Source organism: Drosophila obscura, unplaced genomic scaffold, assembly GCF_018151105.1.
Source record: "Drosophila obscura isolate BZ-5 IFL unplaced genomic scaffold, ASM1815110v1 contig_97, whole genome shotgun sequence".
In the NCBI taxonomy this organism is placed as follows: domain Eukaryota; kingdom Metazoa; phylum Arthropoda; class Insecta; order Diptera; family Drosophilidae; genus Drosophila; species Drosophila obscura.
This window is the reverse complement of record NW_024542891.1, coordinates 1,150,884-1,176,513: the sequence shown is the minus strand read 5'-3', so window position 1 is coordinate 1,176,513 and position 25,630 is coordinate 1,150,884. Positions and strand designations below refer to the sequence as shown.

At 47.1% G+C, this 25,630-nt stretch overlaps 9 protein-coding genes and 1 long non-coding RNA gene across 20 annotated transcripts; 3 read left to right on the top strand and 7 right to left on the bottom strand.

The window, feature by feature from the left end:
* Positions 1-25: 25 nt before the first annotated feature.
* On the bottom strand, positions 26-1,245 carry LOC121405498. The gene is made up of 4 exons (XM_041596239.1): positions 846-1,245; positions 491-796; positions 248-423; positions 26-180 (listed from the first exon to the last, which is right to left on the bottom strand). The coding sequence occupies exons 1-4, from the start codon at positions 960-962 to the stop codon at positions 117-119; spliced, it is 663 nt and encodes a 220-aa protein (XP_041452173.1). The 5' UTR covers positions 963-1,245; the 3' UTR covers positions 26-116.
* Positions 1,246-1,317: 72 nt separating this feature from the next.
* LOC121405502 lies at positions 1,318-2,278 on the bottom strand. 2 transcript variants are annotated; one of them, XR_005968603.1, is made up of 4 exons: positions 2,187-2,278; positions 1,787-2,116; positions 1,554-1,721; positions 1,318-1,389 (listed from the first exon to the last, which is right to left on the bottom strand). It is a non-coding gene; the product is annotated as an uncharacterized LOC121405502 (long non-coding RNA). The 2 variants fall into 2 exon arrangements; XR_005968602.1 differs by lacking the exon at positions 1,318-1,389 and having other exon boundaries at positions 1,512-1,721.
* Positions 2,274-3,972, bottom strand: LOC121405496 (putative ATP-dependent RNA helicase DHX57). Of its 3 annotated transcripts, XM_041596235.1 has the most exons (4): positions 3,785-3,972; positions 3,096-3,708; positions 2,927-3,038; positions 2,274-2,869 (listed from the first exon to the last, which is right to left on the bottom strand). In XM_041596235.1, the coding sequence occupies exons 1-4, from the start codon at positions 3,853-3,855 to the stop codon at positions 2,649-2,651; spliced, it is 1,017 nt and encodes a 338-aa protein (XP_041452169.1). In that variant the 5' UTR covers positions 3,856-3,972; the 3' UTR covers positions 2,274-2,648. The 3 variants fall into 3 exon arrangements, with proteins under 3 accessions (XP_041452169.1, XP_041452168.1, XP_041452167.1); XM_041596234.1 differs by having other exon boundaries at positions 2,927-3,684; XM_041596233.1 differs by having other exon boundaries at positions 2,927-3,708; positions 3,785-3,971.
* A 145-nt stretch (positions 3,973-4,117) lies between these two features.
* Positions 4,118-9,189, bottom strand: LOC121403797. Of its 3 annotated transcripts, none has more exons than XM_041596241.1 (4): positions 8,987-9,189; positions 8,632-8,937; positions 4,326-4,501; positions 4,118-4,258 (listed from the first exon to the last, which is right to left on the bottom strand). In XM_041596241.1, exons 1-4 carry the CDS (start codon positions 9,101-9,103, stop codon positions 4,195-4,197), a joined length of 663 nt encoding a protein of 220 aa, XP_041452175.1. In that variant the 5' UTR covers positions 9,104-9,189; the 3' UTR covers positions 4,118-4,194. The 3 variants fall into 3 exon arrangements, with proteins under 3 accessions (XP_041452175.1, XP_041452176.1, XP_041452177.1); XM_041596242.1 differs by lacking the exon at positions 8,632-8,937 and adding an exon at positions 4,569-4,874; XM_041596243.1 differs by lacking the exons at positions 8,632-8,937; positions 8,987-9,189 and adding exons at positions 4,569-4,874; positions 4,924-5,205.
* LOC121405501 lies at positions 5,529-6,705 on the bottom strand. The gene is made up of 3 exons (XM_041596245.1): positions 6,238-6,705; positions 5,838-6,167; positions 5,529-5,772 (listed from the first exon to the last, which is right to left on the bottom strand). The coding sequence occupies exons 2-3, from the start codon at positions 6,015-6,017 to the stop codon at positions 5,608-5,610; spliced, it is 345 nt and encodes a 114-aa protein (XP_041452179.1). The 5' UTR covers positions 6,018-6,167; positions 6,238-6,705; the 3' UTR covers positions 5,529-5,607.
* A 503-nt stretch (positions 9,190-9,692) lies between the features above and the next one.
* LOC121405479 lies at positions 9,693-10,712 on the bottom strand. Its single transcript, XM_041596181.1, has 3 exons — positions 10,336-10,712; positions 9,945-10,265; positions 9,693-9,866 (listed from the first exon to the last, which is right to left on the bottom strand). Exons 1-3 carry the CDS (start codon positions 10,402-10,404, stop codon positions 9,693-9,695), a joined length of 564 nt encoding a protein of 187 aa, XP_041452115.1. The 5' UTR covers positions 10,405-10,712.
* A 2,758-nt stretch (positions 10,713-13,470) lies between these two features.
* Positions 13,471-16,319, top strand: LOC111074361 (DNA replication licensing factor Mcm3). The gene is made up of 2 exons (XM_022367103.2): positions 13,471-14,973; positions 15,036-16,319. Exons 1-2 carry the CDS (start codon positions 13,615-13,617, stop codon positions 16,173-16,175), a joined length of 2,499 nt encoding a protein of 832 aa, XP_022222795.1. The 5' UTR covers positions 13,471-13,614; the 3' UTR covers positions 16,176-16,319.
* Positions 16,320-16,971: 652 nt separating this feature from the next.
* On the bottom strand, positions 16,972-19,595 carry LOC111074362 (protein DENND6B). Its single transcript, XM_022367104.2, has 2 exons — positions 18,202-19,595; positions 16,972-18,116 (listed from the first exon to the last, which is right to left on the bottom strand). Exons 1-2 carry the CDS (start codon positions 19,360-19,362, stop codon positions 17,274-17,276), a joined length of 2,004 nt encoding a protein of 667 aa, XP_022222796.2. The 5' UTR covers positions 19,363-19,595; the 3' UTR covers positions 16,972-17,273.
* Positions 19,596-19,675: 80 nt separating this feature from the next.
* On the top strand, positions 19,676-22,557 carry LOC111074363 (DNA repair protein XRCC1). 4 transcript variants are annotated; one of them, XM_022367105.2, is made up of 6 exons: positions 19,676-19,948; positions 20,010-21,176; positions 21,240-21,328; positions 21,407-21,768; positions 21,843-21,952; positions 22,376-22,557. In XM_022367105.2, the coding sequence occupies exons 1-6, from the start codon at positions 19,898-19,900 to the stop codon at positions 22,529-22,531; spliced, it is 1,935 nt and encodes a 644-aa protein (XP_022222797.2). In that variant the 5' UTR covers positions 19,676-19,897; the 3' UTR covers positions 22,532-22,557. The 4 variants fall into 4 exon arrangements, with proteins under 4 accessions (XP_022222797.2, XP_022222798.2, XP_022222801.2 ...); XM_022367106.2 differs by lacking the exon at positions 22,376-22,557 and adding an exon at positions 22,206-22,265 and having other exon boundaries at positions 19,678-19,948; XM_022367109.2 differs by lacking the exon at positions 22,376-22,557 and adding an exon at positions 22,021-22,149 and having other exon boundaries at positions 19,679-19,948.
* A 232-nt stretch (positions 22,558-22,789) lies between these two features.
* On the top strand, positions 22,790-23,925 carry LOC111074364 (calcineurin subunit B type 1). 3 transcript variants are annotated; one of them, XM_022367112.2, is made up of 3 exons: positions 22,790-22,898; positions 23,135-23,247; positions 23,317-23,925. In XM_022367112.2, exon 3 carries the CDS (start codon positions 23,347-23,349, stop codon positions 23,857-23,859), a length of 513 nt encoding a protein of 170 aa, XP_022222804.1. In that variant the 5' UTR covers positions 22,790-22,898; positions 23,135-23,247; positions 23,317-23,346; the 3' UTR covers positions 23,860-23,925. The 3 variants fall into 3 exon arrangements, with proteins under 3 accessions (XP_022222804.1, XP_022222802.1, XP_022222803.1); XM_022367110.2 differs by having other exon boundaries at positions 23,310-23,925; XM_022367111.2 differs by having other exon boundaries at positions 23,327-23,924.
* The last annotated feature ends 1,705 nt before the right edge of the window (positions 23,926-25,630 follow it).

Below are 25,630 nucleotides of genomic sequence, written 5' to 3'. Positions count from 1 at the left end.
GTCTTTACATATGTATGTACAGACTTTGCTGTCGGGGAAATGTTATGGAAATGGGTTTTATTAGTTTAAGAAAATGGTTATATGTATGAAAGTTTCAGAATGAATTCCGTACTAATCTAATTGGAGGGATGGCCGTCATTGCGATGGTTTAAATCCACTTTAACTTCGTTAGCAAGTTCGCTGCAATGGAGGAAAACAAATATGCAATATTAACAAATATGTATGAAATATGTATGTGTATGCTTACAAGGCTTCGAGCGCGACCAGTTCGAGTATACTGATTTGCTCCAGCACGGCCTTATGATTCGCATCCTGCTCCTTGCGCTTGGAGCGTAGTATGTCGGTCGATTCCGCAGACTTTCTTTTCATTTCACTCAGTTTAATAGAATCCTCTTTAATGAGCTTCTTTAGATCTTCATAGCTCTGAAAAAACAAACACATATGTACTCCGGGATGAAATGCATGGGTGCAGAATGATCTCATGACATACCATCGATGTGAACTCATCATAGGCCACATTACCGCCCTGTCCCTCGGTGACCTGTATGGCCTTTTGGCAATGATCAGCATAGGCCAGGCCCAATCGTTGCTTTACTTTCACCAGATCGCTCAGTTGACTGCTCAGAATATTCTCCTTCGCAGTCAGTTCCTCCAAATTGGGCATCAGCTGTATCGAATTCTCCCCAACGATCGGAAGGCTCATCCTGCAGATGGTTTCAGCCTTCTGATCAATTATCCGCTTCTGTTTTTCTTCCAGCTCATTAAGTTCGGTTTCCAAAGATGTATTCTCGGCGTGCTGTAAATCATACAGCATACAGATTGTGAAATGATGGCCTGCCGCTTACCGTTTGGCGCAGCAACTCTTCCAAATACGCCTGGATCATTGAAACGGGATCGCACACCGCTTCTTTCGCTTCTTGCTGGTTGCCATCAAAGGCGCACGCATTATCATCACTGTTCATTATTATTTGTGTGTTCTCGAGGAGCAAACAAGTGAATATTGACAAACAAAAACGCGCGGTCTAAACTTCGGTTGTTTTCCTTATCCAAAATGGCCGCCGATGTGGAGCTGGGGCAGCATCGATATTTGTGATGAAACATCGAAGTTTACGATGTTTTTTTTTTAAACAAAGAAACAGTACGCCAATAGGCGTCAAATGAAGACTGGTAGACAAAGATAATTTCTGTTTGATTTTGGTTGGTTCGTAAAAACGCACAGCCGTTCAGGTCTAGCCAAATTGTACCTTCAATGTACAATTCTGAAGATGCGCTGCTACCAGTTACACTAAAGAGCCAAACGAAACATACATTTCTCTCGCTTACACTCACTGCTTCTCCCATACGCTTTATATCTCGTCTCACCAAACAAACAGTCAGTTCAAGTCAAGTCTAGTGGAATGCGGACATAAGCAACATTAGAGCCAACTAAATATATGGATTGAATTGTTTATACCAATAAAACTTTATTGAACATAAACAGGTTTCTCATACCTGTATACAGGGATCTGTTTTACTATAAGTTTTAAGGATTATATGATAGAAAAGTTTAGTACCGACTAGTGGTTGGGATCTTTGATTTCCTGCATGCTTGACAGATCATATCCAGCAGGCAAATTGGTTTCTTGCTCCCAGCCAACAACGGTGACTCCTAAGTACGATGGGTGCGGAAGTGGAGACTCATACTGTACCGGCTTGTCGATATTGGGAGATTCCCCATCCATCTGTCGAAAATAATGGGGACAGTTGGACAAGATTATGGAGAATCCAATCAAATTTAGAGTCTTACTGTTGGTAGGTGCAAAACCTAATGCCAACCGCCTTGGTGCTGATTATTTGCAGTTTCCTTCGGCTGCTCGCCACCCAACTGACCTAAGTCAGCCATGTTGCTGCCCGAATTCTGTGGCTCATATTCAATTTGACGGTTGACGGGCATACGTTTTGTCAATGTCCCTGTGGATAGATCCATACTGAGTGCCTCATTCGTTCTGGACAGTTTTGACAGTTTTCGGATGATATCCACAAGCGGCGAAAGCCCAGACGTACTCTTCTGCACGTCCTCGTCCTCGTGCCCTTCAACCAAACTGACGTTGCGTTCCGATTCAGCTTGCCCAAAAATCTGCCGAGACGTTCCAATTACATATTTATGTACATGTATTGACTGTTTCGCATATGTTTGATCCACTTACAAACTCCTTCTCTGAATTCTCCTCTCACTGTCGTTCTTGCGTCCAAAAAAATCCATGTCGACTTCAAACGCGACTCAAAGAAAATAACCCTTCTATTCAGCCGATTTCGTGATATTTCGAGCGGTTGTTCTCTGCGGTTCTGCGGCGCCACACGAGAAAGTCAGGTGTTTTGCTTCGAATAGGATCTCAGTGCTGTGCGAACGGTACGGTCCTCTCGTCTGAGAATGCTGCTGTCATTTCCTCAGATTCTGCTTTGCCTTGCCATTCGCCATATATATTCGTGTGTGGTGTGTTTATATGTATGCATTCCATTTCAACCATTTTAACCTCAGATGAGAGGTACGTACATACGTACATACATACATATGGACAAACGTGATTCAATACAAATGTACAAAGAAATGCACTAGAATTATTGTCTTTGTTATAATTATTGTATGTACATATGTATATGTATGTTGTCTATCTCTCGGCAGAGGACACGAAGGCAGTCGCCTCGCTTCCCGCTTTTGACACATTTTCTATCAGGCTCTGTTCCACTCTTTCGTTTGCTGCTATGTACATTTGTGCGTTTCTGTGTATGTTTGTTTGTACATATGTATGTATGTCTAAAGCCGTTGGATGGCATGGAAAGCGCACCTCCACATGGAACCACAGCTCGTTGTCGTTCTCATCCAGATTATCTCGAATTAACACCAAAAGATTTTTAGATCTGAAGCACCGACAATCCACTCACTAACCTTTCTTTGGTGTGGAAGGAAGAACGGGCTGGGCCGGCACATGGGCAAAGCGACACTTGGGACCGTATTTACAGGTGCCATCGCGTTCGAAGTTGCGACACCGCTGCGGCGCCTTCTTCTTCTTGTCGAGGGCTGCCTGGACAGAGGCGGCTGCTGCTGCGGCGGCAGCCTCACGAGCCTTTCGAACCTCTGAGGGGCTATGGGCCAGTAGGTGGTCGATCTTTAACTTGAGATTCCACACCCGATTGCACTCACGCTCCTCGTAGGTCCGATCGTAGATGGACTCGAGGGCTTCCTTCTCATCGGAGCGCATGTCCAGTAGCTCCTGCTCGCTGGGTGGCTCAAGGTTAAGCTTTTCCTTTTCGAGGACGTGCATATATCGCTTATAGAGCAGCAGCAGGGCCGCTTCCGTATCGTTGCTGCAGTGCTGGTAGGCCTCGAGGCAGTGGGCGGCATGGAAGCCGTAGCACTCCAGCTTGAGCAGGGCATAGCGGCGAAGGCGATCCTCGTCGCTGCCATCGCCTCTGGTGGAGCTGACCCCCTGGACACTCTGCACCATCAGCGTGCCACGGTCCTGCCAATAGGCATGCTTGACACCGTGGCCGCCTCTCCCGCGGTCCTTGTACTTACTGATGTCCTCCAGCTTAAAGTCCGGCCCGTGTATGGTCCGTAAGGTGTCCATGGTCATCTGCTTGGACTCATCGCTCAGCCGTACGACGTGCAGCTCTGTTTTGCGTGATTTGTTGTCCGCCACCGACCTGGGAGTAGCAACAGGCACGTTGTTTTACAGAAATGAAGAGAACGCGCTAATGATTTCATCCACGTAAATGTTCGGGTCGCCCGGCTAGAAGCACTTACGTGGTGCGGACGTCGCTGGGTGGCCGCATGAAGCAGAAGTCTTCCATGTGCTGCCTTGAGGAATCGTCCATGGTCGCTCTCAAGTCTCAAATCAAATAATATTAAAATTTCACAACTAAATATCTAAAATCCAGCAGGCGGCCGCTAAAAAGGCAATTTCACAAAAACGTGAAACTATCTGGCAGCCCCATCAGCTGTGTTTTCTTCTACCCTTGCGCCGCGTTGCCACTTCTTAGGGCAGCCGGTGTAGGTGCAAATTTTCGCATATAAACGAAACTACGCGCCCCCGTCCTTGTCTTTACATACGTATGTACAGACTTTGCTGTAGGGGAAATGTTATGGAAATGGGTTTTATTAGTTTAAGAAAATGGTTATATGTATGAAAGTTTCAGAATGAATTCCGTACTAATCTAATTGGAGGGATGGCCGTCATTGCGATGGTTTAAATCCACTTTAACTTCGTTAGCAAGTTCGCTGCAATGGAGGAAAACAAATATGCAATATTAACAAATATGTATGAAATATGTATGTGTATGCTTACAAGGCTTCGAGCGCGACCAGTTCGAGTATACTGATTTGCTCCAGCACGGCCTTATGATTCGCATCCTGCTCCTTGCGCTTGGAGCGTAGTATGTCGGTCGATTCCGCAGACTTTCTTTTCATTTCACTCAGTTTAATAGAATCCTCTTTAATGAGCTTCTTTAGATCTTCAGAGCTCTGAAAAAACAAACACATATGTACTCCGGGATGAAATGCATGGGTGCAGAATGATCTCATGACATACCATCGATGTAAACTCATCATAGGCCACATTACCGCCCTGTCCCTCGGTGACCTGTATGGCCTTTTGGCAATGATCAGCATAGGCCAGGCCCAATCGTTGCTTTACTTTCACCAGATCGCTCAGTTGACTGCTCAGAATATTCTCCTTCGCAGTCAGTTCCTCCAAATTGGGCATCAGCTGTATCGAATTCTCCCCAACGATCGGAAGGCTCATCCTGCACATGGTTTCAGCCTTCTGATCAATTATCCGCTTCTGTTTTTCTTCCAGCTCATTAAGTTCGGTTTCCAAAGATGTATTCTCGGCGTGCTGTAAATCATACAGCATACAGATTGTGAAATGATGGCCTGCCGCTTACCGTTTGGCGCAGCAACTCTTCCAAATACGCCTGGATCATTGAAACGGGATCGCACACCGCTTCTTTCGCTTGCTGGTTGCCATCAAAGGCGCACGCATTATCATCACTGTTCATTATTATTTGTGTGTTCTCGAGGAGCAAACAAGTGAATATTGACAAACAAAAACGCGCGGTCTAAACTTCGGTTGTTTTCCTTATCCAAAATGGCCGCCGATGTGGAGCTGGGGCAGCATCGATATTTGTGATGAAACATCGAAGTTTACGATGTTTTTTTTTTTAAACAAAGAAACAGTACGCCAATAGGCGTCAAATGAAGACTGGTAGACAAAGTGCGTAAAAACGCACAGCCGTTCAGGTCTAGCCAAATTGTACCTTCAATGTACAATTCTGAAGATGCGCTGCTACCAGTTACACTAAAGAGCCAAACGAAACATACATTTTTCTCGCTTACACTCACTGCTTCTCCCATACGCTTTATATCTCGTCTCACCAAACAAACAGTCAGTTCAAGTCAAGTCTAGTGGAATGCGGACATAAGCAACATTAGAGCCAACTAAATATATGGATTGAATTGTTTATACCAATAAGACTTTATTGAACATAAACAGGTTTCTCATACCTGTATACAGGCATCTGTTTTACTATAAGTTTTAAGGATTATATGATAGAAAAGTTTAGTACCGACTAGTGGTTGGGATCTTTGATTTCCTGCATGCTTGACAGATCATATCCAGCAGGCAAATTGGTTTCTTGCTCCCAGCCAACAACGGTGACTCCTAAGTACGATGGGTGCGGAAGTGGAGACTCATACTGTACCGGCTTGTCGATATTGGGAGATTCCCCATCCATCTGTCGAAAATAATGGGGACAGTTGGACAAGATTATGGAGAAACCAATCAAATTTAGAGTCTTACTGTTGGTACGTGCAAAACGTAATGCCAACCGCCTTGGTGCTGATTATTTGCAGTTTCCTTCGGCTGCTCGCCACCCAACTGACCTAAGTCAGCCATGTTGCTGCCCGAATTCTGTGGCTCATATTCAATTTGACGGTTGACGGGCATACGTTTTTTCAAAGTCCCTGTGGATAGATCCATACTGAGTGCCTCATTCGTTCTGGACAGTTTTGACAGTTTTCGGATGATATCCACAAGCGGCGAAAGCCCAGACGTACTCTTCTGCACGTCCTCGTCCTCGTGCTCTTCAACCAAACTGACGTTGCGTTCCGATTCAGCTTGCCCAGAAATCTGCCGAGACGTTCCAATTACATATTTATGTACATGTATTGACTGTTTCGCATATGTTTGATCCACTTACAAACTCCTTCTCTGAATTCTCCTCTCACTGTCGTTCTTGCGTCCAAAAAAATCCATGTCGACTTCAAACGCGACTCAAAGAAAAATAACCCTTCTATTCAGCCGATTTCGTGGTATTTCGAGCGGTTGTTCTCTGCGGTTCTGCGGCGCCACACGAGAAAGTCAGGTGTTTTGCTTCGAATAGGATCTCAGTGCTGTGCGAACGGTACGGTCCTCTCGTCTGAGAATGCTGCTGTCATTTCCTCAGATTCTGCTTTGCCTTGCCATTCGCCATATATATTCGTGTGTGGTGTGTTTATATGTATGCATTCCATTTCAACCATTTTAACCTCAGATGAGAGGTACGTACATACGTACATACATACATATGGACAAACGTGATTCAATACAAATGTACAAAGAAATGCACTAGAATTATTGTCTTTGTTATAATTATTGTATGTACATATGTATATGTATGTTGTCTATCTCTCGGCAGAGGACACGAAGGCAGTCGCCTCGCTTCCCGCTTTTGACACATTTTCTATCAGGCTCTGTTCCACTCTTTCGTTTGCTGCTATGTACATTTGTGCGTTTCTGTGTATGTTTGTTTGTACATATGTATGTATGTCTAAAGCCGTTGGATGGCATGGAAAGCGCACCTCCACATGGAACCACAGCTCGTTGTCGTTCTCATCCAGATTATCTGCGAATTAACACCAAAAGATTTTTAGATCTGAAGCACCGACAATCCACTCACTAACCTTTCTTTGGTGTGGAAGGAAGAACGGGCTGGGCCGGCACATGGGCAAAGCGACACTTGGGACCGTATTTACAGGTGCCATCGCGTTCGAAGTTGCGACACCGCTGCGGCGCCTTCTTCTTCTTGTCGAGGGCTGCCTGGACAGAGGCGGCTGCTGCTGCGGCGGCAGCCTCACGAGCCTTTCGAACCTCTGAGGGGCTATGGGCCAGTAGGTGGTCGATCTTTAACTTGAGATTCCACACCCGATTGCACTCACGCTCCTCGTAGGTCCGATCGTAGATGGATTCGAGGGCTTCCTTCTCATCGGAGCGCATGTCCAGTAGCTCCTGCTCGCTGGGTGGCTCAAGGTTAAGCTTTTCCTTTTCGAGGACGTGCATATCGCTTATAGAGCAGCAGCAGGGCCGCTTCCGTATCGTTGCTGCAGTGCTGGTAGGCCTCGAGGCAGTGGGAGGCATGGAAGCCGTAGCACTCCAGCTTGAGCAGGGCATAGCGGCGAAGGCGATCCTCGTCGCTGCCATCGCCTCTGGTGGAGCTGACCCCCTGGACACTCTGCACCATCAGCGTGCCACGGTCCTGCCAATAGGCATGCTTGACACCGTGGCCGCCTCTCCCGCGGTCCTTGTACTTACTGATGTCCTCCAGCTTAAAGTCCGGCCCGTGTATGGTCCGTAAGGTGTCCATGGTCATCTGCTTGGACTCATCGCTCAGCCGTACGACATGCAGCTCTGTTTTGCGTGATTTGTTGTCCGCCACCGACCTGGGAGTAGCAACAGGCACGTTGCTTTACAGAAATGAAGAGAACGCGCTGATTTCATCCACGTAAATGTTCGGGTCGCCCGGCTAGAAGCACTTACGTGGTGCGGACGTCGCTGGGTGGCCGCATGAAGCAGAATTCTTCCATGTGCTGCCTTGAGGAATCGTCCATGGTCGCTCTCAAATCTCAAATCAAATAATATTAAAATTTCACAACTAAATATCTAAAATCCAGCAGGCGGCCGCTAAAAAGGCAATTTCACAAAAACGTGAAACTATCTGGCAGCCCCATCAGCTGTGTTTTCTTCAGGCCTTGCGCCGCGTTGCCACTTCTTAGGGCAGCCGGTGTAGGTGCAAATTTTCGCATATAAACGAGACTACGCGCCCCGTCCTTGTCTTTACATATGTATGTATGTACAGACTTTGCTGTCGGGGAAATGTTATGGAAATGGGTTTTATTAGTTTAAGAATATGGTTAATTGTATGAAAGTTTCACACCAGCATGAATTCCGTACTAATCTAATTGAAGGGGTGGCCGTCATTGCGATGATTTAAATCCAATTTAACTTCGTTAGCGAGTTCGCTGCAATGGAGGATAACAAATATGCAATATTAACAAATATGTATGCAATATGTATGTGTATGTTGTATGCTTACAAGGCTTCGAGCGCGACCAGTTCCAGTATACTGATTTGCTCCAGCACGGCCTTATGACTCGCATCCTGCTCCTTGCGCTTGGAGCGTAGTATGTCGGTCAATTCCACAGACTTTCTTTTCATTTCACTTAGTTTAATAGAATCTTCTTTAATGAGCTTCTTTAGATCTTCATAGCTCTGAAAAAACAAACACATATGTACACCGAGATGAAATGCATAGGTGCAGAATGATCTCATGACATACCATCGATGTGAACTCATCATAGGCCACATTACCGCCCTGCCCCTCGGTGACCTGTATGGCCTTTTGGCAATGATCAGCATAGGCCAGGCCCAATTGTTGCTTTACTTTCACCAGATCGCTCAGTTGACTGCTCAGAATATTCTCCTTCGCAGTCAGTTCATCCAAATTGGGCAGCAGCTGTATCGAATTCTCCCCAACGATCGGAAGGCTCATCCTGCAGATGGTTTCAGCCTTCTGATCAGTTAGCCGCTTCTGTTTTTCTTCCAGCTCATTAAGTTCGGTTTCCAAACATGTATTCTCGGCGTGCTGTAAATCATACAGCATACAGATTGTGAAATGATGGCCTGCCGCTTACCGTTTGGCGCAGCAACTCTTCCAAATACGCCTGGATCATTGAAACGGGATCGCACACCGCTTCTTTCGCTTCTTGCTGGTTGCCATCAAAGGCGCACGCATTATCATCACTGTTCATTATTATTTCTGTGTGTTTCGAGGAGCAAACAAGTGAATATTGACAAACAAAAACGCGCGATCTAAACTTTGGTTGTTTTCCTTATCCAAAATGGCCGCCAATGTAGAGCTGGGGCAGCATCGATATTTGTGATGAAACATCGAAATTTACGATGTTTTTTTTTAGCAAAGAAACAGTACGCCAATAGGCGTCAAATGCAGATTGGTAGACAAAGATAATTCCTTTTTAATTTTGGTTGGTTCGCAAAAACGCACAGCCGTTCAGTTCTAGCCAAATTGTACCTTCAATGTACAATTCTGAAGATGCGCTGCTACCAGTTACATTAAAAGAGCCAAACGAAACATACATTTCTCTCGCTTGCACTCATTGCTTCTCCCATACGCTTTATATCTCGTCTCACCAAACAAACAGTCAGTTTAAGTCAAGTCTAGTGGAATGCGGACATAAGCAACATTAGAGCCAACTAAATATATGGATTGAAGTGTACCAATAAGACTTTATTGAACATAAACAGGTTTCCCATACCTCATACAGGCATCTGTTTTACTATAAGTTCTAAGGATTATATGATAGAAAAGTTTAGTACCGACTAATGGTTGGGATCTTTGATTTCCTGCATGCTTGACAGATCATATCCAGCAGGCAAAGTGGTTTCTTGCTCCCAGCCAACAACGGTGACTCCTAAGTACGATGGGTACGATGGGTGCGGAAGTGGAGACTCATACTGTACCGGCTTGTCGATATTGGGAGATTCCCCATCCATCTGTCGAAAATAATGGGGACAGTTGGACAAGATTATGGAGAAAACAATCAAATTTAGAGTCTTACTGTTGGTACATACATGCAAAACGTAATGCCAACCGCATTGGTGCTGATTATTCGCAGTTTCCTTCGGCTGCTCGCCACCCAACTGACCTAAGTCAGCCATGTTGCTGCCCGAATTCTGTGGCTCATATTCAATTTGACGGTTGACGGGCATACGTTTTGTCGAAGTCCCTGTGGATAGATCCATACTGAGTGCCTCATTCGTTCTGGACAGTTTTGACAGTTTTCGGATGATATCCACAAGCGGCGAAAGCCCAGACGTACTCTTCTGCACGTCCTCGTCCCCGTGCTCATCAACCAAACTGACGTTGCGTTCCGATTCAGCTTGCCCAGAAATCTGCCGAGACGTTCCAATTACATATTTATGTACATGTATTGACTGTTTCGCATATATTTGATCCACTTACAAACTCCTTCTCTGAATTCTCCAGGGGAGTCAGCCTCTCGCTGTCGTTCTTGCATCCAAAAAAATCCATGTCGACTTCAAACGCGACTCGAAGAAAAACTATTCAGCCGATTTCGTGATATTTCGAGCGGTTGTTCTCTGCGGTTCTGCGGCGCCACACGAGAATGTCAGGTTCAGTGTGTGTAAGAGGGAGACAATAGGTGTTTTGCTTCGAATAGGATCTCAGTGCTGTGCGAGCGGTACGGCGTCCTCTCGTCTGAGAATGCTGCTGTCATTTCCTCAGATTCTGCTTTGCCTTGCCATTCGCCATATTTATTTGTGTGTGGTGTGTTTATATGTATGTATTCCAGTAGCTGTTGGCTAAAATATGTGTGTGTGTATACACTTTTTCGCCTGTTTCAACCATTTTAACGTCAGATGAGAGGTACGTACATACATACATACATATGTACATATACAGTGGCTCCCTGTCATAATCGGACAAACGTTATTCAATACAAATGTACAAAGAAAATGCACGAGAATTATTGTCTTTGTTATAATTATTGTATGTACATATGTATATGATGTTGTCTATCTCTCGGCAGAGGACACGAAGGCAGTCGCCTCGCTTCCCGCTTTTGCAACATTTTCTATCAGGCTCTGTTCCACTCTTTCATTTGCTGCTATGTACATTTGTGCGTTTCTGCTTATGTTTGTATGTACATATGTATGTATTTCTAAAGCCGTTGGCTGGCATGAGACAGAGACTGATGCTTGCCATTTTCTATTTTCCTTTGCTCAAACCCTGGAAAAGAATGGATCAACATTGGTATACTCGCACAACCACGTATTGCGGCAAGGATCTCCCACTCCAAACAATGGCCTGATACTGATGCAAAAGCGGAAGACAGTCTGAGAGAATAGTTTACATAGAAACACCCTGTATGTTCAGCCAGTACATATATATATACATACAGATATAGTATATGCACTTATATACTATATATATAAAAATGTATACTCTATGTGTTACAAAGCTCTGCCAAAGTAAATATATCCTCTGCAAGGGTGTTGTAGCGCAGTTTTTCTTTCTGTCTATTGATGAACGGGATAAAATGGTTGAAACAGGCGCAAAAGTGGAATGCATACATATAAGCACACACACAAATATATATGGCGAATGGCAAGGCAGAGCAGAAACTGAGGAAATGACAGCAGCATTCTCTACCGCTCACACATTACTGAGATCCTATTCGAAGCAAAACACCTCTTGTCTCCCTCTTACACACACTGAACCTGACATTCTCGGGTGGCGCCGCAAAACAGCACCGCTCGAAAAATCGGTAAAATGGGATAGAAGGATTATTTTTCTTTGAGTCGCGTTTGAAGTCGAAATGGATTTTTTTGGACGCAAGAACGACAGCGAGGGAAGACTCCCTTGGAGAATTCAGAGAAGGTAATTATACAAATCTATGCGAAACTGTTAATACATGTGCATAAATATGTAATTAGAACGTCTCGGCAGATTTCAGAGAGAGTCTCAGAGATTGGACTGGTCAGCCGCCAAATTGAATATAATGCGCAGAAGAATCTCGCTGACATTGGGCGCTTGTTGGTTGCGCAGGGGAATCAGTCACCGTGGGAACAGAAGAAGACGAACCACGATGATATTAAAAGCTGGATGTGTTATCAGGACAATCTGTCAGCGGAGAATAAGAAGAGAATTAAACACAATGATATCAAACGCTGGGTGTTTTCGCAGAACAAACACTTAAAGCTGGGGTCGAATGAGATGCCCAGCGAAGAGACAATGCTCGATGGTCCCCAAAATGATTATGAGGTCCTGAGGGAGCTCGATGAAGCTGAACGTACCTTGATTGCGCAGGAAAAACTTTTGTTTGGACTTTCGTCTCTCCCGCAGGAAACTTCGTCCTTTGATGCCTATTTTAACATGACATCTTCGAAGGACTGTGACATCAACATGGGTGACCTCAAGTTGAGAGGCGATGACCCTAAGGAAGTTGCTAAGAATCAGCACAAAGGCGGCTGGCATCGCGTTTTGGATGCACCAAAAGTAAGAGTACAAATTTTATGGGCTTGTCTATAAATCTTGTCTAACAATCTCCATTCCTTTCGACAGATTGATGTGGAAGCTCCCATTGTCGGCAAGCCCGTGCAGTACATGTTCGCACTTCCGCCCCCATCGCTGTTCGCTGGGAGCCAGATACCACTTGTACTTCCTGCTGGATATATTCTGTCAAGCTTGGAGGAAATCAAATATCCTAACCACTGGTCGCTTTGCCCAAACTAATCTTTTCTACCAAATAGTACAGCGGATACATGCGTACGTAGTACGGATGGTTATCATTTTCATTAAAGATAATATAATTAATTATTACATATTAAATAATTAAAACGCTGTTCTATGGCGCTACTGAATATTTCCATTTTAAAAGTGCGCGCCATTTCCTGGCAGGGGTTTGGTATTACTTATGGCTTTTACTGCCCAACATATGTACATATGTATGTATGTAATGTTATTGGACAGAATGGTATAATTTACTGAATAAGTTATTTCGTTCAATTTTTTTCTGGGAATTAATTGCAATATTCTTAGATACTAAAAAGGAAACGTGTATGGTCGTATAACACCACACTTCAATAGAATCACTATTCAATAACCAGCAATAAGAACCTTATTAGGAAAAACATTCAGTGCAAGTGAGAGGTACATATATATAAAAAGCTCGGACATTATAATTTGCAGAATATAAATAAACTGTGCTGTGCTTTTTGGTGAACCAGAAACATTAACATAAATGTATCGTTGTGTTTGTGTATCACCTATTTAGACTAGTGGAATACGACCATAAACGCCATTTCGAGTGCTGATTATCGCACAAAAATACCGATATTATTATTGTGCATGCATCGATAGGTAGAATAAAAAGTCGGTATAATCCGATCAAGTCTTGAAGCCACAGAAACATAATGCCGATTTACCCTGAACTCAAAAATAGTCCCGTTGAAGATATATCCCACAAAAAATAAACTTAGGTTCGCCAGTCCAAGGAAAACTATCACCTGGAAATATATTATGTACCCAAAATATATATCGATATATTAATATATATTTCACATCCCTGCACTTTTTCCCGCCAAAAAGTGTGCATACGGCGCATTTGGCACCAAAAATTTATTGTGTTTGGTTTCAAGCGTCTCGCCGGGTGCAACAGAAGAATTTGTTTGTGTTTGATTGCTGATCGATCGAGAGTTGAAGTTCAAGTGAAACATAACAATGGCCCATGATGGCGAGCAGTTTATTAGGGACATACAGCGCGAGTATGTGGACTTTCTGGACGATGAAGAGGACCAGGGAATCTATTCCGGCCATGTGAAGGACATGATTGCCGAAAAGAGCAAGCGTCTTGTGGTGAACATCAACGATCTTAAGCGCAAGAATCCGCAGCGCGCCATGGGGCTGCTGAGCAACGCATCCGACGAGCAGCTGGCCTTCGGTCGCGCTCTCAAGGAGTACGCGTCCACGGTGGATCCCAGCTATGCCAAGCTGCACGAAGACTTCTTTGTGGGCTTCGAGGGCTGCTTTGGCAATCGGCATGTGACGCCGCGTTCGCTTACCTGCATTTACCTTGGCAACATGGTCTGTGTGGAGGGCATCGTCACAAAGGTCTCCCTCATCCGGCCCAAGGTGGTACGCAGCGTCCACTACTGTCCCAATACGCGCAAAGTGCTGGAGCGCAAGTACACAGACCTCACCTCCTTCGAGGCCGTGCCCTCTGGCGCTGCCTATCCCACCAAGGACGACGACGGCAATCTGCTGGAGACAGAGTTCGGGCTGTCGGTCTACAAAGACCACCAAACGCTCACCATACAGGAGATGCCCGAGAAGGCCCCGGCCGGCCAGCTACCCCGCTCCGTTGACATTGTCTGCGATGATGATCTCGTCGATCGCTGCAAGCCCGGCGATCGCGTCCAGATCGTGGGCAGCTATCGCTGTCTGCCAAGCAAGCGCGGCGGCTACACATCGGGCACCTTTCGCACAGTGCTGCTGGCCAACAACATCTCGCTGCTTAGCAAGGAGAACAACCTGGACATCTCGCGCGAGGACATTATGGTGTGCAAGAAGCTGGCCAAGAACAACGACATATTCGAGCTGCTTAGCAAGAGTCTGGCCCCCTCGATCCATGGCCATGTGTATGTGAAGAAGGCCATTCTCTGCCTGCTGCTCGGCGGCGTGGAGAAGCTCCTGCCCAACGGTACACGGCTGCGTGGCGACATTAATGTGCTCCTAATCGGCGATCCGTCGGTGGCCAAGTCTCAGCTGCTGCGCTACGTACTCAATACGGCACCGCGTGCCATACCCACCACTGGACGTGGCTCCAGTGGCGTTGGTCTGACGGCGGCCGTTACCACCGATCAGGAGACGGGCGAGCGTCGCTTGGAGGCTGGCGCCATGGTTCTGGCCGATCGCGGTGTCGTCTGCATCGATGAGTTCGACAAGATGAGCGACATTGATCGCACGGCCATACACGAGGTGATGGAACAGGGTCGCGTCACCATCTCCAAGGCGGGCATTCATGCGTCTCTCAATGCCCGCTGCTCTGTCCTGGCAGCTGCCAATCCCGTCTACGGAAGGGTGAGCCAATTCTCCCATTCCTTTGTCTATAATTCTTATAAATCCCTACTTTCTTTTTGCAGTACGATCAGTACAAGACGCCCATGGAGAATATTGGGCTGCAGGACTCGCTGCTGTCGCGTTTCGATCTGCTCTTTGTGATGCTGGACGTGATCGACAGCGATGTGGACCAAATGATATCCGACCATGTGGTGCGCATGCATCGCTATCGCAATCCGAAAGAGGCCGACGGTGAGCCCCTATCGATGGGCAGCTCCTACGCGGACTCGCTCTCCTTTGTCTCCAGCAGCGAGGAGAAAAAGGACACCGAGGTCTATGAGAAATATGATGCCCTGCTGCATGGAAAGTCGCGCCAGCGCCAGGAGAAGATCCTCTCCGTGGAGTTTATGCGCAAGTACATCCATGTGGCCAAGTGCATGAAGCCGAAGCTGAGTGAGCAGGCATGCGAGGCCATTGCCAATGAGTACTCGCGCCTCCGCTCCCAGGAGGCCGTCGACAGCGATGTGGCACGCACACAGCCCATCACGGCCCGTACCTTGGAGACGCTGATTCGTCTGTCCACGGCCCATGCACGCGCCCGCATGTCCAAGACGGTGACCATAGACGATGCCCTGTCGGCCATTGAGCTGGTGCAGTTTGCCTACTTCAAGAAGGTCCTGGAGAAGGAGCGCGGCAACAAGCGTCGCCGCCATAGCGGCGCCTCCGATGATGAGGACGATGCCGTCGCCGCCACTGATGTCGCCAGCGAACGTTCGCCCACACGCCGCAGCAAGCGCACCCGCACCGAGGCCGATCCTCATGCTTTTGTCGATAGCGACGAGGAGGATATCGAGCCACCACAGCCGGATGCCGGCGATCTGACGCGTCGAGAGACCCGTCGCTCTTTACCAGCTGTCCGCAACGGTGCGACCAGCAGCAGCACCACTAGCGCCAGCCAGTTGGGCAGCAGTGAGGAGCAGTCGGTCAGCGCCACGCCAACGCCGGCCACCATTACCGATGACCGTTTGGGGACCTTCAAGAACGGCCTGCAGCGCCTGTTCCGCGAGGCACGCGAGCAGAGCCTGCCCCTCGGCCGCATCACAACGGCCATCAATGAGAATAACGCGGAGCCATTTGCCAGCAGCGAGATCGAGGCCGCTGTCCACCGTATGACCGAGGACAACCAGATCATGGTGGCCGACGACATTGTCTTTCTTATCTAAAAAAAAACCATTCCATCGCCCCAAAATCCACCCGCATCCCTTGTCGTTTGCTCGTTTATATTCAATCACATTTAATCCTCATGAATTGGTTAAGTTATTTTTGTTTTCTTTGTAATTTATATGATAATAAAACCTTGGAACCACTCATTTCCCCATGCACAGTAATTTTGGGTTTCCACAAAAGGAGGAGGTGCTCCCTCCCTGTTTAGGATACTTTTGTGCTGGATAATACCCCCATAGAAATGTTCAACATTATGGACCGTAGGATCAGTAAATCTCTTAAATCCAAACGCACAACAAAAGAGAAGAAGAACAAACCTAAATAAGCAAACTGCATTTTTACCGCAAAACAGTGATCAGAAAGAGACGATGCACAGTGTTGTCTGTGGCAGAGAGAAAAAGAGAAGTATGCGAGAGAGCGCACAACACTGAGAGCAATTTACATACATATTCAGTGGGGCGCATCATTTAAGGAAAATAATATATGTACATATGTATCTAATTTCTATTGCTGAAAATTCCTTGTTTTATTATCGAATTGGCAACGCAAAGTTCAAATCGAACTGGTGAAACAATGCATTCCCTTTGTTTCTCACAGTGTGAAAGAATAACTGTTTTTGTTTGTTTCCCTTCAGGCATTTTCGTGCTCCGCTCCTTTTTTTGTGTGTTGCGGAATAAAGAGAAGCCTTCCGAGAGCGCGATTAATCCGTTAAGTTGCCAGCAGACCCAATTAATACTCATATATTGCATGCAACGAACTGAATATCGTTATTAGAGCAATTTCAATTTGTAATACTTTTCGTAGATTCAGTTAGAGGATTTATTTTACACTTAAAATAGACACGGATATTGTATCAGTAAATCAGATCCGATTAGACAGTTAAAACGTATATACAACTATGAAGAGGAGTCCCACAGTAAACTAACCCAAGCCCCTGCCAAACGGACACTCCACTGACGGAATACACAAAATCACACGACACAGACACACGCAGGCACTCACTCGCATACAATTAAAGAAGTTTGAAAATGTGGGGTTGGGTTGGGGCGTAGTGTATGGGAAGCGCCATTAATGTAGCTAAGCATCTGCACAAACGATCAAAGATTCACCACATTCTTGAGATCGGGCGGCAGCAGACCCTTCATGCACTCAATCTGCGCCTGGATCTGCTGCTGTGTGCTCATCCGATGGCTGGCACTGCTGCTGTTGTGGGCGCTGAGCCAGGCGATACCATCCAGGCCCTGCGACTTGTCGCTGTAGAGATTCAGTTTCTGCTTGAGCTTGAGTATCATATCGATGATCTCCACCTCCTGCTTGTCGTGGGCCCAGTGCTCCAGATTCGCCTCGGAGAGGGCCTGCAGCTGTAGATCCTGGAGGGTGAGCTGAAGCTCGCGATGCCGCGACTCGTACCAGCCGCGAAAGTTGGGCGAGCGAAAGAAGCGCCTGTACAGGCCCTTCCAGTCGCCCTTGAGGGGCGACGTTAGCTGTGGCCCGGCCGTCTCTAGGGTGGCCAGGAAGTCGTCCAGCTTAAAGCTGCTCGCATTCGGCGCCGACTTAAACGGACTGATATCCTTCTGCAGCGGCATCAGCGAGGCCATGTATCGCTCCAGCGGTATCATGAAGCTCTGCGTCAGCTCCAGTAAATGTCGCCGTATCAGCGCCGTCTGCACATGCTCCGGCCGCTTGGTCTTCAGACCCAGCAGCACCTTCTTGATCAGCGCCTTGTCCTTTTTCAGATACGGCTTGTACTTGGTGTGCAGCCCCGACGCCGAGCTCCCATCCGTTCCATTTGAGCTGCCACCGCCATTCAGAGCCGGTGTGGTCTTCATTGATGATCTGCTGGCCAGCTGGTCAGCAGAGGAGCCACTGGAGAAGGAGGTGGCATTGCGGTGTGAGCTCTTCTGTCCCATCAGCAGTTGCTGCTGCTGCTGCATGTTCTTCTGTGCAACACGAAAGCGAAAGAGAGGCAAATATAGATAGAGGCACATATAGATAAAGATATATAGAGGAAGCTGCAGTGCTTACCTGATTGTCTACTAGACGAAGCATGTGGGGCCAATCCTTGAGCAGTTTGACAAAGAACGGATTTGTGACGCCCAGAATGCAGGCAGGGAGGCCCGTTTTGCTGGAACACTCCTGGGTGAACTCCCGGAATTCGCTGTCGTGAATGGTGAAGTAGGGCCGCGCCTCGGCGCAGTATTCCAGCGGTGCGATGAGCGCCACCAGCGCTTGCACCATGTGCGAGCAGTCGGCGGGAGAGGTGGCCACCACCACAATGGGCTCGGCGGTGATGACTAGTTCCCAGAGCGTGTACAGCTGCTCCATCACAAAGCTGAGGGAGCGGAAGAGTTCGATTTCGTTGACCGACGACAGCACCTTGCTGCTGGCCAGCGTCTGCGGGGCAGAAAATTCGTTGGATGATGATGATGCGGATTCGGTGGGTGATTTGCGACTGCTGGTCGCACGCGGAATGCAGATCTGATAGTTGCATTCGAGCAGCGGCAGGTGGAGGGTCTGGCCCACGCGCAGTCCGGGCCAGTGGCTGTTGATCTGCTCGCAGGCCTGCCGCAGGATGTCGGTGCCCTCGTCGAAGTATTTAGGCGCCAGTTGGGCCAGTATGTCGTAGTAGAGATTGAAGAAGGGCAGGCGCGTGATGATGATGAAGCTCTTCTGGAAATAGCCGCGCGGCAGGTTCGCATCCCGCTTCTGCCGGAAGTAGACGAAGCCCCAGTAGTGGGAGCTATCCTGGCGCAGGGCCGGGGCACAGTCGCCATTGTAGATGGGCAGGGGCTTCTGCTGGTGCTGCTGCTTGGCGATGGCACGCAGACGCATATGGAACTTGGTGTCGCCCATGCAGCCCGAGTTGGAGTCGGGGAAGGCCATGTAGCAAATGTTGCTCACCTCCTGGTCGCTGGGCATGAACTCTGGCGGATAGACATACTCCAGGGCCTGGCCCAGGTTTAGGTCGAAGGTGACCACGCAAAAGCAGTGAATCCACTGCGAGAAGTGTATCCAGTCGTTGGCATTCGCATTGCAGCTGTTCGAGGCCTCTGTCTCCGACTCCGTCTCCTCCTGCGTCTCGTTCAGTTTTCTTGGCAGCATTGCAGCCGCCCGAGCTGGCAGCGGAGCTTGAGGAGCAGCGCCACCAGACTGTGGCTTCTCCTTTGCTCTGGCATTAATGTCCATTATTTTTGTTGTCTACAATTGTTGTTCATGAACGAACAAAAAAAGAACTGCCCTGAACGAAATGAATAAGTTCACCTTAACCCGCAAGGTGCCACAACCCGCCAGAATGTGGCCCTATTCTAATAGTTCAATTGTAGCTGGTCTTAGCTATTAATTAGTTAATATTAATTAAAACTAATTCTGCACTTTCACTTGTTATTTATTTGTTATTAATTGCCACTTTCTCCTGGCGTTGCCACTTCGGTGCGCGGGCTTCAGACCTATCGAAAAACATCTGCGTGGAACTTTTCGATAGGCGATGGCACTCTCGCACATACATAGAAAATTAAATTTATTAGTTTATTCGAGTAAAACAAGTCAAAATAGTATATGTCACATTATATTTAACGTTTTTTTTTCGTTCTGCCTGGGGGTGTTGCACCATCCACCTGGCTCTTATGGCCAATTACGCCATTAATTGAATCAGTACTATCGAAAATCGATCGATTGGCGCTAGAAGCGGCGTCTCGGTTTGTGCAAAGCAAAACATTGCGAAATGCCGATCGCGATTTTGAAATCCGTGCGAGAAGTCAGCAGCGAGGACCCGGTAAGATTCCATGACCAAATCCCCAAATCCTACATTCACATCCATTTGCTGCACCCTGCAGGTCCATGTGGCCGAGAATCTGCTAAAGGAGAACGCCGGCAAGAAATGGAAGACACGATCGGTCGGCGAGAAAAGCGCCTATGTGATACTGGAGTTTGCCGATCCGCAGCAAGTCACCGGCATCGATCTTGGCAATGAGCACTCCGCCTTCATTGAGGTGCTGGTCAGCAGGTCGGGCTGCCGGGTGGACGACTTCAAGGAACTGCTTCTCTCCAGCTCCTTCATGACGCCCATCGAGAGCAAGAACTCCAGCAACCAGAATCGTGTGCGCTGCTTCAGCGGCTCAGCCCTGGACTCCACAGTATTGACCGAGAAATGGAAGCTGCTTAAGATCGTCTGCACCCAGCCATTCAACAAGCACGTCCAGTACGGTCTGTCCTTCGTCAAGGTACACGTGACGGCCCAAGCGACTGCCACAAGTGCCACAGCAGCTGCATCCAAGCCCAAATCGCTGTTACCCGAGCGGATAATGCAATTTGGGGCATACAAGCTGCGGGAGGAGTCGCCAGACTCGGACACGGACACACCATTAATGCGTTTCAAGCGTTGGAAGGATTCGCAGCAGCCAGCAGCTCCTGCCAGCACAGCGGCCGCCATTCGAGATGCCTCTGCAGTGATGCGACGGCTGAGCAACACGAAACCGTCCAGTCCATCGCCAGCACCAGCACCAGCGCCAGTTTCACGTTCTGCCTCTCCTGCTGGCGAGGGTAAGACGGATGCAAAGCCGTTGGATCGCAATCGAGCCTCACTTTTGTTCGGGGACGACGACGCTGACGATGATGCCGATGATAAGGATGCGAGGAAGCAGCGCCTGAGCAAGCACCTTAAGGCCGACAAGGATAGGCGACGCGTGGAGCAGGAGAAGCTGGAGAGGGAGCGAAGGAAAGAAAAGTCCAAGCGTCATTCCATAGACAAGGCACCACCACCAAAAGTGGACAGCCCGAAGCCCAAGGACAGTCCCAGGGACAGATCAAAGGAGAGCCAAAGGCCCAGGGATAGCGACAGATCAAAGGATAGTCCCAGACCGTCAGCTCATAAGCGCCACTCATCGCCGACTCGTGGCGCTGCCACGCCAGCCAAAAAGCTAAAGATAAAAGAAGCCACCATCCAGTATCGACCCTTTAATCAGCTGCTGCGCGGCGTAGTCTTGGTCATCAGCGGAATACAGGCAAGATACAATCATACATGGGAAGTGTACAACCAATCGTATAACTATGTGTTTCCCTTGCAGAATCCCGATCGCGCGGACCTTCGCGCAAAAGCAACGGCCATGGGGGCCAGGTACAAGGCTGACTGGGAGTCTGGCTGCACGCATCTGATGTAAGCTTCATCATCCTCATCCACATCCTTCGCCGTTCCACCGTTCCACCGTTTAATTGTTGCTTTAATTTCTTCCAGCTGCGCCTTCAAGAACACACCCAAGTATAGGGAGGTTCGAGGCAAGGGCAAGATCGTGACCCGCAGCTGGATCGAGAAGTGTCATGCACACAAGAAGTACTTGCCCTGGCGTCGATATGCCTTGGACACGGACGAGGTGGGCCAGCCGGAGAGCGATGAGGAGCTGCACGATACATCACTGAAGCCAAAAACCCGGCCAAAGCCGCAGCTGTCTGGCGATATTGAAATGTCTGTTCACGTTCCCACCGATGTGGTGGTAGAAATAGATGATGCAGATCATAGCCAGGAGAACAATACCAATGTCACCCACGATATCTCCTCCGGCATCGACACTGAAGATGAACTGGAGCGCGTTGCACATGGTGAGTGTGTGTGTCCCTGTCTCTGTTTCTGTATGGATCTTGAGAGACGATTTCCAACTCGTTTTCTTTTGCAGAAAATATTCTAAAGAAGGCCAAGGTCGAGCAGCAGCTTAAGCCCAAGTCACGAGATGTATACGATATTAGCACGGATGAGGAGGACTATCTGAAAGAGAAAAAGAAGCAGGTCAATAATGAGCTGTAGTCACCTTTATTTGTTTGTTTAATTTTAATTCTGTGTAAGTTTGTTTGTAGATTCGCTAATAGTTGTTTCCCTCTGCCCAAGTCTCAATTGACGCGTGGCATTTAGTTTTCCACTTGATGTTTATGTATTACGCTCAAAAAAACTTCGATGTTGTATTCAGTAAAGCCATACAGAGATAATACGCCCACGCAAAATTTTGATATTGAAAATTTTTTCTTTTGAATATACATTTCAGCGCGCTCTGATTTCGATAACATATTTATCGGTTAAAATTACCTAACGCGTATGAAAATACCTGATATTCCAGTTTTCTCAACGTTTTCCCAAAACTATGCAAAATTTTAATTACGATGCGTAGATTGATCTGTACTCTTAAAAGTATGCCACAAAATTAATGCATTTCAGGTGCGAGAAGCAACAGTCTGCTGCCCGACATTCGTGTGCTCTCCAGCACTCATCACCCCCCGCCGTCTCGCTCTGGCACACTGCAGTTGCATTGCAACCAAAAAGAGTTATTGCGCCTGTCTGTGCTTTTATCATTGCCAGGGTATATTTACATAAGGTATGGTGAAGCTACCCAGCCCTCTCTCTCTCTCTCTCTCTCATCACAGTTACAGTTCCTTTCGATGTTCACATGTGTCGGCGAAATTTGCCACACTCAGTTGAAAATAAAATACAATAATTTAAAACAGAAAATAATTATATGACTGAAAGTTTATCCTGAACGTACATATGCATGTTGCAACAAAAATCGGCAAAGGGCGCGTTATGGTACCTTAAATAGAGGCAGCTTCCTGAGTTGTTAGCCATACCTAACACTTTGATGCCATCGCCACACGACGAATGGAGAAAAAACCCTCCCGGAATCAGTCGTGTTTTTGCTGTAGAGAGATTTAGTGTTAACAAATCGCTGGACTGTTGGTTTATGGTAATTTTCTAACTGCTCAATGACAAAATATTCCAACTCCGGACAGGAAAAACACCTCAAGTGAATCCTTAACCGTTGTTTAGCCCCCACTTAAGCGGAGAATCCAAACTGAAATCTTTCTTTGATTGGAAAAATTTCAGGCGTCAGGATAACATTTTGCCCATTGGAAAATCGATATAATTGAGTCCCCAAAATAAGTGTTGCTACATATTCTCTTCTCTTTTTATTTCATGCAGAGAGCAGGACCTCCACCTGAGGAATACAACCGATTGACAGAGAGACAGGGAGACCGAGAGAGAGAGAGAGCGAGCGAGAGGAAGGACTCCCAAACACACACAAAAACCCACAGGTATGTTGTCCCTCCGTGGAGAGTGGTATATCATTCCCCAGACAAAAAAAAATGAGGTACAGTGTTTAGTTTTTGTTAGGTACAGAACCAAGGCCAAATATGGGTAACGAGACCTCCCTACCGATGGACATGTGCTCCAACTTCGATGCGGACGAGATCCGGCGATTGGGCAAGCGTTTTCGGAAGCTGGATCTGGACAACTCGGGCGCCTTGAGCATCGACGAGTTCATGTCACTGCCGGAGCTGCAGCAGAATCCGCTGGTGCAGCGCGTCATCGACATTTTCGATGCGGATGGCAACGGCGAGGTGGACTTCAAGGAGTTCATCCAGGGCGTCTCACAGTTTAGTGTGCGTGGCGATAAGCTCTCCAAGCTGCGCTTTGCCTTCCGCATCTATGACATGGACAACGACGGGTACATCTCCAATGGTGAGCTCTTCCAGGTGCTCAAGATGATGGTCGGCAACAATCTGAAGGATACACAGCTGCAGCAGATCGTCGACAAGACCATTTGCTTTGCCGACAAGGACGAGGACGGCAAGATATCCTTCGATGAGTTCTGCTCGGTGGTGGGCAACACCGATATCCATAAGAAAATGGTTGTCGATGTCTAAAAAGAAAACAAACCAACGGACCGGACCCGAGGGGGATCCATTCCACACATATATATATATATATATATATTTTATAGAGATATATCGACTATCGTTTAGCCAATACAGTTCCACATGTGTGTATGATTGTGTGAGTATGTGTGTGTACCTTCCGTTCCACCTGTTGTTCAGTTTGATAATAAATGGATCTATATCTTTCTGTCTGTCTGTTGGTCGGTCGGCCGGTCGGTCTGTAGTTCCCATCCGCACAGATTGTACGAGAACCTAAACGAGGGCCTTGAGGCGTGCCAAAATAACAGAACGAAAAAAAAAAAAAAAAACAACCAGATAATGGAAAACAAAAAGCTCGTATATTGTAATCTATCCATGTCTATACCTTATCTCTGAACGATCTCTCATCCTCAGAATGCAATGAATTGTGTCTTATACTCATACGAAAACCACCGGCAACGGACCACTATGAACATTCATCTTTATAATCGATCGTACTCGTACTACACGTGCTACTCTATTGATAAATAAATGTACCCAAAGGACACTTGTTTTCAATTCATACGAATTGAATGGAACAAACAAATATTGCACATTACACACAGGCACATAACAGAAGTGTTTACTTTAATTAAAATCTTTTTCATTCCATTTTAATATTTCCATTCCATTTTAATATATTGAATCCATTTCCCTTTTCCTATAAAACAAACCTATGCTAACAATGGAATTTGACTCTTCTGCTCTTGAGATCTTTCTCAAGGTCCCCCATGTTTTTTTTTGTATTAGAAAAATTAAGTATAAGTTTATGCACCACCCGGGGGACCTCATTGAAGCTGTTACCTCGCATGGGATCGCTTGGATCGCATTGCGCTGAAAAGTATGCTATGGCAAAGGCCCTTTGTGTGGGGGTAGGTAGACGGGCAACCCCCTCTATTGACTTAAGAACGATAAAGTTTTAAAACTAGATTGTACTGTAACTTAACTCTATGTTCACGATTCAAGCGTAATAATTAAGTTCACCCTTCGACTACTGCTACTTCATTTTGTGTATAAGAATGTGTATAAGAAACTGCAACTAAAATTAAACAATGTTTATTGAAAAAGCAAAACACAAAAGAGGCGGCGGCGTTCATTCATTCTTTGCGGGCAATGGCATGGCATGGGTTAGCTTCCTCCCTCCCACCCATTCCTCGTCCTAGTCGTAGTCCTTGGCTGCGTATCTCCCATAACACGTGCGTGTCGCACAGGCCTCGCTGGGTACTCCCCAAATCCCGAGCCAACAAAAAGAAACAGTAGCAACTTTTTTTTTGGCCGTTAGCAACGATTAGCTGTTTTGTAGGTCACCGATTTTCCAACTGTGTGGGTGGATTGGATATCTACACACAGACAACATATAAAGGCAGGTGGTGTATGTGTGCTCCAAAGGGTCCCTCGTGTGGAGGTCGGCAACACAGGAAGCCAGCAAACTAGTTGTCAAGTCCATGGGTAGCAAACTTGTAAGGTGAAACGCAGAGCCCATAGCCGAGGGCCCAAAGCCCAGGGCCTTGACCAGGAGAATGAACCAGCGAATGTCCAAGGTGTAGCTGAGGATATGACACGCGTATATATTTATGCTGTGGGATGTATCCATATATCTTATTTGTGTGTGGGGCTGTGTGTGTGTGTGTGTGTGTGTGTGTGTGTGCTTGGTATCAATAAATTATTATATCCTGTCTGTCGCAAGCTTCGTTCGTTAATCATTTTCGCCTAGGTTCCCGCCTCCTCGCCGACTCGTAAG